The 12,235-nt window shown below is 42.2% G+C and overlaps 1 protein-coding gene across 1 annotated transcript in view; it reads left to right on the forward strand.

The window, feature by feature from the left end:
* Positions 1–4,881: 4,881 nt before the first annotated feature.
* Positions 4,882–12,235, forward strand: part of pkd1a (polycystic kidney disease 1a) — a 71,503-nt gene continuing 64,149 nt past the window's right edge. Inside the window, 1 exon segment of the mRNA XM_046837924.1 lies at positions 4,882–5,794. Coding sequence (XP_046693880.1) covers positions 5,517–5,794 — 278 coding nt within the window. The 5' untranslated portion in view covers positions 4,882–5,516.

A 12,235-nucleotide genomic window follows, 5' to 3' on the forward strand; every position in this document is an offset into this window, starting at 1 on the left:
TATATATATATACAGTATATATACAGCGGGGAAAATAAGTATTTGACCCATCAACATTTTTATCAGTAAGGGGATTTCTAAGTGGGCTATTGACACAAAATTTCCTTCTGGGTAGTGAGAAGCCTTCATAGGCCACCAATTAGGACTAAAGCAGCTGATATCAATTAGTACTGATAGGGGGGCAGGGTTTCTCTTTCAATACTGACAGATTTCAGGTGGTCTCCTGGCTTTCTATGCCATTTTGCACCTTGTTATCTTCATGTGTTCAATACTTATTCCCTGTGTCATTTCACTTTATTTATTATGACTCAACATGTAGACTTAAATGTTCTGATTTCTTTGTATGAATTCCATATTTGGCTTGATGGCTACATCTGGTGGAAATTTTGTGTCAATAGCCCACTTAGAAATCCCCTTACTGATAAAAAAGCTGATGTGTCAAATACTTATTTTCCCCGCTGTATATAAAACAGAATTGACTGACTCAAACCGGAGACTCTGGAGGTTACAGTTTTTACATTACAAATGTATGGGCAAAACGTCATGAACAAATCTCTCTCTGAGGATATCACCTCGTTATTTCCCAGACATATAAAAAAACGAATGGATGAAACGTTCATGATGGATGAGATGACGCTGCTGTAACGCCTTTTACTTCTGACTTCAGAGTAAATAAAACAGGTGGCTTAAAGCAGTGGAAGGCCATCAGGGCCATATTCATCTATTTTTTCATATATTTTTGTCCATTCATATGCCTTAAATAATTCCCAATAGTTTATTAGCTTCATTTCATAGATTTTTCTCTCAGGTCTGCAAACGTTGGAGTTTCTATCCAATCAGATTTCAGCTGACAAATCACATGTATCCAGGGTCTGCTTTAAGACCTTCCAAGTCATCACTGTGGGCTTTTTAGCATAAACTTCATGTTGCCTGAAACTGTTAACTGCATTAACAAATGAAATTGCGCCCCCTGGCAGGCATATGATGACATCTGCATTTTTGGACTGGACAGTCAGAAAGCGCACCAATCAGAGCTCACAAACCACATCTGTAGCAAACTGCACAAGCTCGAATATATTCATTTGGATTTAATAGCTGTTTTTTTTATTACACTACGACTGACAGAGGAGGAAAAATCGATTTAAACACAGGGACACTTACGAGGACGTTTACAAGTTGGACTTTTCTAGAAAAGCTGGACATCGTGAGAAACGTCGCCAAAAACCGAATGAACCATGAACCATTTATGCTTCTGTGTTTTCTTTCCTGTAGAATTTGCAGGAAAACACACAATTTTCCTCAGTTTTAAATCCCCAGGAAAAAAACCTAATGCACAGAAAATTCAGGGGGTCATTCAATAAGGTTCTTAATATCGATGCTTCAGCCAGAGATGATGTTTGCAGCTGTGGCTAGAGTGAAAGGAGACGTGTTAAAGTGTGTTTCTTGCTTTAGCAATGACATTCATTCTCACTGTGTGAAGCTAACTGTACTGTATTGGATTGATTCAGGCAGGTATTTTTCAAAAAGACCCAATTACCAAATTAAACCTGTAAATAAAGTTTCATTTGGACATTTTATTTAAAAAAAAGTCTTGCTATAGAAAGTTTCTTTAGCTTTTTAATATTTTTTCTTCTCTAGAGTTCACAGACTCCGGATGAGAATGAGATGTCGCATTGTATCATCTCTAATCATCATCAACTGTATATTAGCTTACTTCAAGATGTTTACACTAGCTAGCTAGCTAGGTTTTGCATAAATACCCTGTAATATTAGCTGGCTAGTTTGGTTTTGTTTTAGTGTTTATTCCAAAAGAAAAACAGGGTTATTAAATATTAGCTAACCAGGAAAAAAAAGCCAAGTTCTTTGTGACGGTGAGAGCGGGGTAGAGCCCATCAGCTTTATTGTCGCTTTACAAAAAAATCAGCGGTGTATTTTTTCTTTATGTAGCTAACCCTGGGCTTGCTCTGCGCTCCCTGGTTTCCTCCGACATCCCAAAAAAAGGGGGATTGGCTATTCTAAAGTTCACATACCCACGATGAAAGAGAACTTGCTAATCCCCTTTTTGTAAGAGGTTGGAGGAAACCAGAGAGCCCAGAGCAAGCCCAAGGTTAGCTCTAGCTAGCTAGCTATGTTTTGCATGAATACCCTGTAGTATTAGCTGGCTAGTTAGGTTTTGTTTCGCGTTGCTGGTGTGCTTTAGCATTTACTTTAAAACAATGGGGTTATTGTGTAGATAACCCTATTGTGAACATTTTTCTCGGCTTTAGCAAATTTTTCCTTGTGACAATTTTCTTAGCGAACTAGCTAGTGGCTCGTGCAGGTCTAGATAGATTATTTCCGTTGTTATACACTCTCTAAACTCTTTTTCACACTGGTGGTGTGTTTCCAAATACTACACCTTCAATACATCTTATCAATTTGCCTGTTTTTTCTTGTCTTTTTTTGCAGCCATTGTTTTTTTCCAAACCTCTCTCTTTTTTCTCGTCCTCTCTGTGCTGTGTTTTTTTAATCATAGCTTCATAGCGATGAGATGTGAGATTTCGGTAGCACCCCGCCAGATCAGTGGGTTTTGCACTCACACCTCCTGATTGGACAGAGAGCCTTAAGCGTTATTATTCATTAACCCCAGCGACGAATTTCATCAGATATTGTGCGGTCTTTGAAGTAGAGACGCCTCGGACGTGGACGCGGATTTGCGCCCGCATACCTGTATCGGGAACAGATTCCTTTTTGGCGCTATTCTCACATTCACACGACGAGGCCGTCACGGTGGGCTTTTATCTGCTGCGGGGAGCTTAAAAAACCGACAAAGGCGGAATAAAGGAAGGACAGCACAAAGAGAATTCAAAGCGCCTCAAGTCTCGGCAGACCACAAAAACAGGACGTTGGATGTAAAGGCAATGAAAACATTTTCAAAGCATTTGATGTGACTCAACAGTTACTGACGAAATTCAGACCAATCCGGTTCACCCAATGGAATTCTGACTAATCATTCTCACTTCCAAAGAAATTCAGACCAATCCTTCTCACTTCCATAGGAATTCAGACCAATCCTTCTCACTTCCAATGGAATTCAGACCAATCCTTCTCACTTCCAATGGAATTCAGACCAATCCTTCTCACTTCCATAGGAATTCAGACCAATCCTTCTCACTTCCAATGGAATTCAGACCAATCCTTCTCACTTCCATAGGAATTCAGACCAATCCTTCTCACTTCCATAGGAATTCAGACCAATCCTTCTCACTTCCATAGGAATTCAGACCAATCCTTCTCACTTTCATAGGAATTCAGACCAATCCTTCTCACTTCCATAGGAATTCAGACCAATCCTTCTCACTTCCATAGAATTCAGACCAATCCTTCTCACTTCCATAGGAATTCAGACCAATCCTTCTCACTTCATAGGAATTCAGACCAATCCTTCTCACTTTCATAGGAATTCAGACCAATCCTTCTCACTTCATAGGAATTCAGACCAATCCTTCTCACTTCCAAAGAAATTCAGACCAATCTGGTTTACTCTAAGGAATTCAGACCAATTCTATTTACTTCCAATGGAATTCAGACCAATCCTTCTCAGTTCTCAACACAGGACGTTGGATGTAAAGGCAATGAAAACATTTTCAAAGCATTTGATGTGACTCAACAGTTACTGACGAAATTCAGACCAATCCGGTTCACCCAATGGAATTCTGACTAATCATTCTCACTTCCAAAGAAATTCAGACCAATCCTTCTCACTTCCATAGGAATTCAGACCAATCCTTCTCACTTCCAATGGAATTCAGACCAATCCTTCTCACTTCCAATGGAATTCAGACCAATCCTTCTCACTTCCATAGGAATTCAGACCAATCCTTCTCACTTCCAATGGAATTCAGACCAATCCTTCTCACTTCCATAGGAATTCAGACCAATCCTTCTCACTTCCATAGGAATTCAGACCAATCCTTCTCACTTCCATAGGAATTCAGACCAATCCTTCTCACTTTCATAGGAATTCAGACCAATCCTTCTCACTTCCATAGGAATTCAGACCAATCCTTCTCACTTCCATAGAATTCAGACCAATCCTTCTCACTTCCATAGGAATTCAGACCAATCCTTCTCACTTCATAGGAATTCAGACCAATCCTTCTCACTTTCATAGGAATTCAGACCAATCCTTCTCACTTCATAGGAATTCAGACCAATGCTTTTCACTTCCAAAGAAATTCAGACCAATCTGGTTTACTCTAAGGAATTCAGACCAATTCTATTTACTTCCAATGGAATTCAGACCAATCCTTCTCAGTTCTCAACACAGGACGTTGGATGTAAAGGCAATGAAAACATTTTCAAAGCATTCGATGTGACTCAACAGTTACCGCTGGTTTAGGAGTTGAAGAGAGACTAGTGCTAGCTGGTGAGGTAGCCGTGTTAGCTTTAATGGGAGGAATCGGGCAGCCTAGTACATTAAGCTACGATGGTCAGTCCTGTTCCCTCACAATATGCAGCTGGAAATCTTCATCAACGTTCTGTAACGGGTCACAAGGAGGTGCAAAAGAAAAATATGCTAATCAAATGTTTATTTTTCCTGTCAAACAGCTTCCCAGTACAGTGGTCAATCCCCCTGTTCCAAAAAGCCCACGGAACATCTAGATCACTTCCAAAGGAATTCTAAACAAACATGTTCACTACCAAATTCACTCAGACCAGCTGCTCACCTCCAGTGAAACCGTGCAACTAAATCCTGCTCTATTCCAAAGGAATTCTGAGCAATCCTGCTTTCTTCTTAAGGAATTCTGGCCGATCCTGCTCATTCCCAGACTAAAGACTAAGACAAATCCTTCTCACTTCCATAGGAAATCAAACCAATCCGGTTCACTCAAAGAAATTCAGACCAGGAGGAGGATGAGAAAAATAAGAAGGGCTAACGATGAAATGGATGAGGAAGAAGAACTTATTAGGAAGATGTAAAGAGCTGATAAAAAGCAGGAAAGGTTTTGTGGAAAAGGAGGAGGAGGAAGAATGCACTGTGCACAGAAATATTTTTATTTATTAATAAAACCTAAAACTTTCCTTAACACATGATGTGAGAGAAGTTTTCATGACTTTTTCTACTCAACATCTCCTCTGATGGAGAATCCGGAAACTGCAGAGCTCGCGCTCCAGGAGGAGAAGAAGAAGGAGGAGGAGGAGGAGGAGGAAGTTCTGGTGGAACTTTTTGGATTTTGAAACGTGTGTGTGTGTGTGTTTTTTCCTCCCTGAAGCAGAACAGTCAGTTCCGTTAAACGTGCAGCAGAGGGGGGACGTCATCAGCGCTCGAGCTCGGGGTTATAAAGAAAAAGAAAAGGAAAAGAAAAGAAAGAAAAACAACAAAGTAGCAAAGATAAAGGAGGAAAGAAGAAGGTGGGGGCGCGCATGTAGGAGAAGAAGTTCTCGTTTCCCGTGAAAGTTCCTCTTATGGAAAAGCGAGAACTTTTCTTCCTCTCGCGCGCGCCGAGGAGCTGTTGCGCGATGTGACCGGAGCTATGAGGTGTAGGAATGGACAGACGCGCTCCAGGCGAGAACATGGCGTCGTCTGTTTCTTCTCCGAGCTCGCGCCGCCGCTGCTCTTCTTTGGGCTGCTCGGTGTCGCGGCGGCGGCGGTGGCGGCGGGTGGGGAGGACGCGGGCCGCGCGTGCGGCCCTCCGTGTCCAGGGAACTGCTCGTGCGCGGTGCTGGGAGCGCATTGCGTGGTGAACTGCTCGGGCCGCGGGCTGGAGTGGAGCCCCTCCGCCACCGAGCTGCCCACCGACACCAACATACTGTGAGTGATGCGTGTGTGTGTGTGTGTGTGTGTGCGCGCGCGTGGTCCTGGATTTGTGCAGCGGATTTCTTTATACTGATGGGATTCCTGTTATGAAAGTCTCGCACCGTTACACGCACGCGCACAAACACACACGTTTATTTTTTTCTCTCCCCCTCCTTCTAACTCCTTTATTTCTTTCTCTCTCTCCTCTCCTTTACTCTCTTTGGAGAAAAAAAGTCGTTCAAGTCACGTGCTTCATTTATGCGTCACAACATTCACGTTTTTTTGTTTCTCTTGTTGGCTGCTCGATTTGATATATGAGGTGGTATCAAAAAGTTTCAAGACTTTTCAAGGCTCTGTTTATAAGAAAGTACTTTTTTAAATCTATGTTTACACACCATCACCTTTAAATTAGTCCCCTTGCACAGCAGTACAGCATTCCCAACGTTCCTGCCACATCTGGAATGTGTCCTGGAAGTTCTGTTTTCGAAGCGTGTCAGACATTAAGATTAAAAAATCGCAGACGTGGTCAGAATAACACTAGTTGCACGGCTTCCGATGTCTTGTTTTGACACACTGACTTACGAAGGTCGGTGCATCCTGTGACTTTGTGTGCAGCCCTGTGCTGCACACTCTCACACACTCTCCCGCACACGATAGCACGCGTGGCTCTGAGAGAACATTGCGTTCTCGGGTGCGTGCCGCATGTGTTATCGATTTCCCTCCTCTCAGCTCCGCCTCATTCCGCACCGAGGGAAGAACCGCTGGACTTTCCAGCTGTTGTGTAGAGCTCACTGCAGCATCTGTATGCACGGGTGCAGCTCGGATCGTCTGCCGGGCGTCGATGCTTTCGTCTTGTCCGTCATGCGATGTGGGGACTAATATTACTTCCATGTCTGTGAGATTTGACGTCTGTTCCAAATCCTTATAATAACCGAATAATCCGGGGCTTCGTTTGTAAAATGGTTTGGAAGATATGGAAAATCTCCTGCTATAGAGCTCCAACCCTATTGAACATCTTTTAGTAGGGTTCAGACCCCCCCAGGTCTCCTTATCTCACCTACATCAGTACCTGACTTTACTAACACCTTTGTGGTGGAATGAATTTCACTCCAACACACTTTAAAAATCTAGAAAATCTTCCCAGAAGAGTGAAGCTTATTATAAGAGTAAATGTGGAGGCTCAAAAAAAGAAGCACTTGTACTTGCAGATAACCGAATAATCACCCGATAGTTTTTTAGATGGATACCTGATTAAAAAAAAAACGTAACAAATGTAAAATAGTACTGAACTTTATTAAAACATAAAAACAAAAACAGTACTGAATCATAAAAATGGGTGAAAATGACAAATATGCATATATAAATTACTAAATATAACGACAATGAATAAAATATAAATGATAAATTTAAAATAGCGCTCTCCATGCCACGCGGCGTCTAACGTGTAAAAATATGCAGCACTTGGCATCAGTGATTCGGCCCCCTAGAGGCCGTTCTCGTAATGACAGCGGACCTTCTCAGCCGCTCCAGCAACCGACGCAACCCGGAAAAACTATCGGTATGGATTTAAATAGTTCTAGCAATCAACTTTCGGTGCAGATTCATCGGTTTCTCCGATTAATTTACAGTGCATGTTGTAGCAGCTGTAAACAATCACAGTCTCGTTTTTCCTTTCTTTCTTTCTTTTTTAAAAATGTATAAAAAAGAAAGATGATTTTCTCTGACACTGAAAACACTTTCCATGAAGAAACATCCCATTAGGATCCCTCCACTCTTCTGTGAAGATGTTCCACTAGATTTTAGAGGGTGTTTATGGATATTTGTGCCACAAAGGGTGACCCGATACTTGTAGTTTTTAACACATGACTGGAGGTAATGATTTTTAGAAGGAACATGGTTTTCGGGTTGCTTTGTAAAAATGTGTTGCTGGGGTCTGTAGATAAATGATAACATTTTGGTCAATCCAGACAGGGACAGTGACAGTCACAGTGAGATCCTGAACACACACACACACACACACACACACACACACACACACACACATTCTCAGAGGGGGTCTTGTTTGGTTATTGCTGGTTATTCAGTAAACTCATCTATACAAAGCCCAGTCTATACACACACACACACACACACACACACAGTAGCTTTAGGTTCAGCTGGACTTCTCTGTATCCTTCCCTTCCTCACTCTACACTACAAACTCTTTCATTTCATTTTTATCATTCGGACAAGATCTAAAGCTCTTATAATAACTTTTACTCTTCAGATGCAGATTTTGTGGAGATTTTATGGAGATTCATTAAACCACAAGTGTATTAGTGAAGTCAGGTACTGATGTAGGTGAGGTGAGGAGGCCTGGGGTGCAGTCAGCATAAAAACCTTTGTAATGTAGTGTTGGAGCACTATAGCAGGAGATCTTCCACCTTGTCCATCCCATGGTAAGCAGATCTTTATGGAGCTGGCTTTGTGCACATGGGCATTTTCATGTTGGAACAAGTTTTGGTCTTCTAGTTGAAGTGAATGGAAAATATCATGCTGCCGCATCCAACGACGTCTAATACAATTGTGTGTCGTAGTTTGTGCCAATGTTGTGTGAAGAAGAACCAAATCTGGTTCTTACTGTAGGTAAGGATCTGTTTTTAAGAATCTCATTCTTGGTTAGTTCCAGTTTATAAAGATTTCTTATTTTGGTAAGTTCCCACTCATTGAAAATTCTTATTCTTGGTTAGTCCCTGCCTTTGAAGTTCTCATTCTTGGTTAGTCCCTGCCATTGAAGTTCCAACTCTTGTTTAGTTCCAGTTTTTAAGGTTCTCCATTTTGGTTAGTTACTGACTTAAAAGTTCTCACTCTTGATTAGTCCCAGGCTTTAATGATATCAGGCCTGCTTGGTCCCAGGCTTTAAGGATATCAGGCTTGGTTGGTCCCAGGCTTTAAGGATATCAGGCCTGGTTGGTCCCAGGCTTTAAGGATATCAGGCTTGGTTGGTCCCAGGCTTTAAGGATATCAGGCTTGGTTGGTCCCAGGCTTTAAGGATATCAGGCCTGGTTGGTCCCAGGCTTTAAGGATATCAGGCCTGGTTGGTCCCAGGCTTTAAGGATATCAGGCCTGGTTGGTCCCAGGCTTTAAGGATATCAGGTTTGGTTAGTCCCTGCCTTTGAAGTTCTCATTCTTGGTTAGTCCCTGCCATTGAAGTTCTAACTCTTGTTTAGTTCCAATTTTTCAAGGTTCTCCATTTTGGTTAGTTACTGACTTAAAAGTTCTCACTCTTGGTTGGTCCCAGGCTTTAAGGATATCAGGCCTGGTTGGTCCCAGGCTTTAAGGATATCAGGCCTGGTTAGTCCCATGCTTTAAGGATCTCAGGCTTGGTTAATCCCAGGCTTTAAGGATATCAGGCATGGTTAGTCCCAGGCATCACTAGCTAGTCCATTTCTTTAAAGATCTCAGGCTTGGTTAATCCCTTTCTTTAAAGTTCTCAGGCTTGGTTAGTCCACGGCTTTAAGGTTATAACTCTTCATTACTCTGAGGCTTTAAGGTTATTAATCTTGTTTAGTCTCTGACTTTATTGGTTAGTCCCAGGCTTTAAGGTTCTCAGGGTTCCAGTCCGGCTTAATCCAATCATTAATATCACACTTTTTGTTAGAAGCAGTTGTAAGTGTGAAGGTCTTTAAAGCACTTCAAGTTTCTTCGCCTCAACTGTAATAATTGCACTTATCTCGTCTGATCATGTCTTTATTATAACAGTCGTCAGCTCCGTTTCATTCCACCTCAGCCTTCCTTTCTCTTTCTTTTCTCCTCTCTGGCTCATTTTCCATCTCTCTCTCTCTCTCTCTCTCTCTCTCTCTCTCTCTCTCTCTCTCTCTCTCTATTTCTCTTTTTCTCTCTTTTCTTTACGAGGATTTTATTTTTCTGCAGCATTCCAGTTTTTTCACAGTTCTGGTTTGATCCAGTTGCTACTGCTCTGTACTGGTGTTATTGGTTTTTCCCAGCTCGGGCCTCTTAGCCTTCTGTTCAGGCTCCCAGAATTCACCGGGGACTTTCTATTACCCACAATCCTCCGGGGCTTGGCCACACCAGGCCTTGAGAATGCTGTTTATGAAAGAGAGGGAGAGAAAGAGAGAGAGAGAAAGAAAGAGCATGAGGAAAGAAAGAAAAAGAGAGCGAGAGAGAGTACACTTTGGAGTGTGTGTGTGTGTGTGTGTGTGTGTGTGTGTGTGTGTGTGTGTGTGTGTTTTACAAGCTGTTTCAGACCAAACTCACCGGCCATATGCGGAGGAGGTTTGTTTTGTTGCCATGGCGATGTGCTGTAATGACATCACCCCTAACCCGGATGAACGGACATTCCAGAAAGTCATAAGGATGGAGAGAAAAAGAGAATGAGAGAAAGACAGAGAGAGAGAGAGAGAGAGAGAGAGAGAGAGAGAGAGAGTAAACCTGAGGCCAGATGCACATTTAGAGCCTGGAGAATGTTTTGAGGAGCATCTGATCACAGTTTTATTCTGACGAAACTTTATTTTTGTATAACTGCAGCAACAAAACAAAATACATAACTTCATGCAAATTTGGAGTGGAATGAGATTCGTCATCTGATTTGTTCAAAACATAGAACTATTTGCCCCGCCCATTGAAGTTACTATGGCAACCAGTATTAGGAACGCCTACTTCCTAGTACAGTACCCGCTGTGTTCTTACAGCACGGATACACTACAGATAAAGGAGAGAAAAAGAGAAGAAGGAAAAGGAGAGAGAAAAATGGGGGTACAAGGAGAGAGATTGAGAGAAAGTCAGGGAGAGAGAGATAAAGAGAGAGAGAGAGAGAGAGAGAGATAAAGAGAAAGAGAGTCATGGAGAGAAAGAAGAAAGGGAAGAGAGTAAGAGAGAGAAAGAAAAAAGAAAGAGTCATGGAGAGAAAGGAGAAGCATTTTCCACTTGTTTCTCTCACACAAACGGACAGATGTGGGGGCCATGATTTCATTGAACATCTGTAGTGTAAAAAACAACCAGATGTTTAAATACTGATCAACACAAATCAATTAGTCGCTTCATAAAGCAGTTCATTTGTTATTTATACAAGGTTTTATTTTGTCTTATATTGTGTTTTAAACATGTAGTGTGTGTGTGTGTGTGTGTGTGTGTGTGTGTGAGACAAAACACAACTCAGGACATGTGATTATTTATTAATATATTTCTCTCATTAATTTTTTCCCTCCATCATTTATTTTTTATCATCTGGGCTACACACACACACACACACACAGCACTGTACTGTACAAAGAGGCTTTTGTCAGTCTGACTGCTGGATAGGTTTCAGAAAATATAGAACGACTCCTGTGTGTGTGTGTGTGTGTGTGTGTGTGTGTGTGTGTGTGTGTGTGTGTGTGTGGACGAGATATTGAGATGTATATAGATGGAGGGAAATGGAGAGATGAGAGAGATGTTGAGTTTTAGTGATGGAGGGTGAGATGGTGGGAGATGGAAAGTGATGGTGGGAGATGTTGAGAGATGTGGAGATGGAAAATAAGTGAAAGAAAGATTGAGAAATAATGAGTGAGAGAGAGAGAGAGTGTGAGAGAGAGAGAGAGAGAGAGAGAGAGTGATGAGTGCTGCTCTTCACCACATGAGTGAAGACTGAATGAGTGAATATTGACTCAGTGAATTGATGTTTTATCAGTAAATGACATTTATGCAGTCAATATGCAGCTGTGTGTGTGTGTGTGTGTGTGTGTGTGTGTGTGTGTGTGTGTTACTATTTTGATAGCTGGACAGTAGTTTGTGTTGTGACACACACCACTCTTTACATAATCTCTATTCGATTTTACACACACACACACACACACACACACACACACACACACACACACACAAATTAAGCACAAGGACATGAGGGTCAATTTCAGGCTGAAGTGTTTAGGTCTCCTCCTCCTCCACTTCTCCTCCCCCCCTCATTCCCCTCCTCCTCTTTTCCTTCCCTCATTCTCCTCCTCCTCCTCCTCCTCCTCTTTTCCTCCCTTAATTCTCCCCCTCCTCTTTTCCCCTCATTATCCTCCTCCTCTTTTCCTTCTCCTTCTCCTCCTCTTTTTATTCCCTCATTCTCCACCTCCTTTACCATTCCTCCTCTTCTCCCCTCATTCTCCTCGTCCTATCCTTGCTTCATTCTCCTCCTCATCTTCTCATCCTCTTTTCCTCCCCTCATTCCTGTGTGTGTCTTTAAATAAAGGTGTATAATTGTGTGTGTGTGTGTGTGTGTGTGTGTGTGTGTGTGTGTGTGTGTGTGTGAGACCAGCTGGATGGCAGACACTGCATGAAACATGGACAGAATGTCCCAGAGAGAAGGAGAGAGTTTGATCAGAGGCAGACAGTGGGAGGTTCCCATTCTACCAGTTTTACACACAGACTCACACACACACACACACACACACACACACACACACACACACACATGCGTGCACACACACACAT

This window comes from Silurus meridionalis, chromosome 24 (genome assembly GCF_014805685.1).
Source record: "Silurus meridionalis isolate SWU-2019-XX chromosome 24, ASM1480568v1, whole genome shotgun sequence".
Classification (NCBI taxonomy): Eukaryota; Metazoa; Chordata; class Actinopteri; order Siluriformes; family Siluridae; genus Silurus; species Silurus meridionalis.